Raw genomic sequence first — 1,641 nt, forward strand, 5'->3', positions numbered from 1 at the left:
ATTATAATATTTGAAAAGAAAATATTCTTAGGATTTTATGAAATTGAATGATATTTGACAAAATGTTCTAAAATTTAGGCAAAAACAAAACACTTTCAACATTTTATCAAATATCATTTATATACATTATAGGTTATATGACAAGATACTTTTTTCCTCACGAAAATATTATTTATAGGTAAAAACTCATGTGAAGTCGACTTCACGTGAAGTTGATATCTGAGAGCCGTTAGATGAAAATTTAGTCAAATCAGTCAAATTATTTAACGGCTCTCAATAACGGCTCTCAGATATCAACTTCACATTAAGTCGACTGCGCCTGAGTTTCCACCTTATTTATATCATAGTTCATATTTAGTTACTCATGATTTCTTTACCATATTTTTCACATACAAATTCCTAGAATAATCTTTAAGAAAAGATAACAACTAAAATGTTTAGTCATACAAATACATATTGCAATTTAATCAAATATATATCATATTATGTAACTGCATTTTAGTTAATATTGTTACATTTAAAACCATGCATGCATGGTAAATATGCATGTTCACATGAGTATATATTAAAAATGAAAATTTTGATATAGGTTTGAAAAGGAAGGAGAAGGTTCAGAATCAGAGCTTTCAGCAATTGATATATTTGTTTCAACAGTTGATCCACAAAAGGAGGCACCATTGGTGACAGCAAACACTGTTCTTTCAGTACTGGCTGTGGATTACCCTGCTGATAAGGTTTCTTGTTATGTGTCTGATGATGGAGCAGCAATGTTAACATTTGAGGCCTTATCTGAAACTTCTGAATTTGCAAAGAAATGGGTTCCTTTTTGTAACAAGTTCAATGTTGAGCCTAGAGCACCTGAATCCTATTTTGCTGAGAAAATTAATTACCTTCAAGATAAGGTGCACCCTTCATTTGTCAAAGAGAGAAGAGCAATGAAGGTAACATCTCTTCATTTTTGAAGAATTCTCAAGCTATTCTTAAAATACCAGTATTCTAGTAGTTTTAGCTATTGATTCCTAATAGAAAATATATATATATATATATATATTAATTAAAATCAACTATTAAAATTACTAAAATATCGATATTTTAGAAATATTTAAAAATGGTTTAATTATTCTGTCAATCTCTATAATTTTATTGAATTTTTAATTGGGTCTTTAGATTTTTTTCTTTTCGATTGAATTTCTATGCTTATCATATTTTGTAATTAAGTCCCTATCATGACAAAAATGTTGGAATTAACGGAATATTTCGTTAAACAAAATGAATATACCTAACACTTAACTGAATATTCTGTATAGTTTAACAGAATATTTTGTTAATTCTAATATTTTTTATTACAATAAAGACTTAATTACAAAATCTGATATAGTATAGAGACCCAATTAAAAAAATATATAAAGATCTAATTAAAAATTTAGTAAAATTATAAGAACTGACAAAATAATTAAACATTTAAAAAGTTTACTATCCTATATATAAGCTTATGGTGCTGGTGAAAATATATAATTTTGATTTTGATTTTTGTAAAATAGTTTCTGAATTCTAGAAATTTAAAATTTTGATTTTAGTCATTGTTATTAATTTATTCATTAATGATCATATAATACATTAAATAATCATGTTACAGTTACA

The 1,641-nt window shown here is 25.8% G+C and overlaps 1 protein-coding gene across 2 annotated transcripts in view; it reads left to right on the forward strand.

The window, feature by feature from the left end:
- The window catches only part of LOC107622834 (probable cellulose synthase A catalytic subunit 3 [UDP-forming]), a 13,879-nt gene that overhangs the window by 5,117 nt on the left and 7,121 nt on the right, over positions 1 to 1,641 (forward strand). For both annotated transcript variants that reach the window (XM_021114784.1, XM_016324877.2), the window contains exon 6: positions 590 to 941. In XM_021114784.1, coding sequence (XP_020970443.1) covers positions 590 to 941 — 352 coding nt within the window. The remainder of the gene's footprint in view (positions 1 to 589; positions 942 to 1,641) is intronic.

Source organism: Arachis ipaensis, chromosome B10 (genome assembly GCF_000816755.2).
Source record: "Arachis ipaensis cultivar K30076 chromosome B10, Araip1.1, whole genome shotgun sequence".
NCBI lineage: Eukaryota > Viridiplantae > Streptophyta > Magnoliopsida > Fabales > Fabaceae > Arachis > Arachis ipaensis.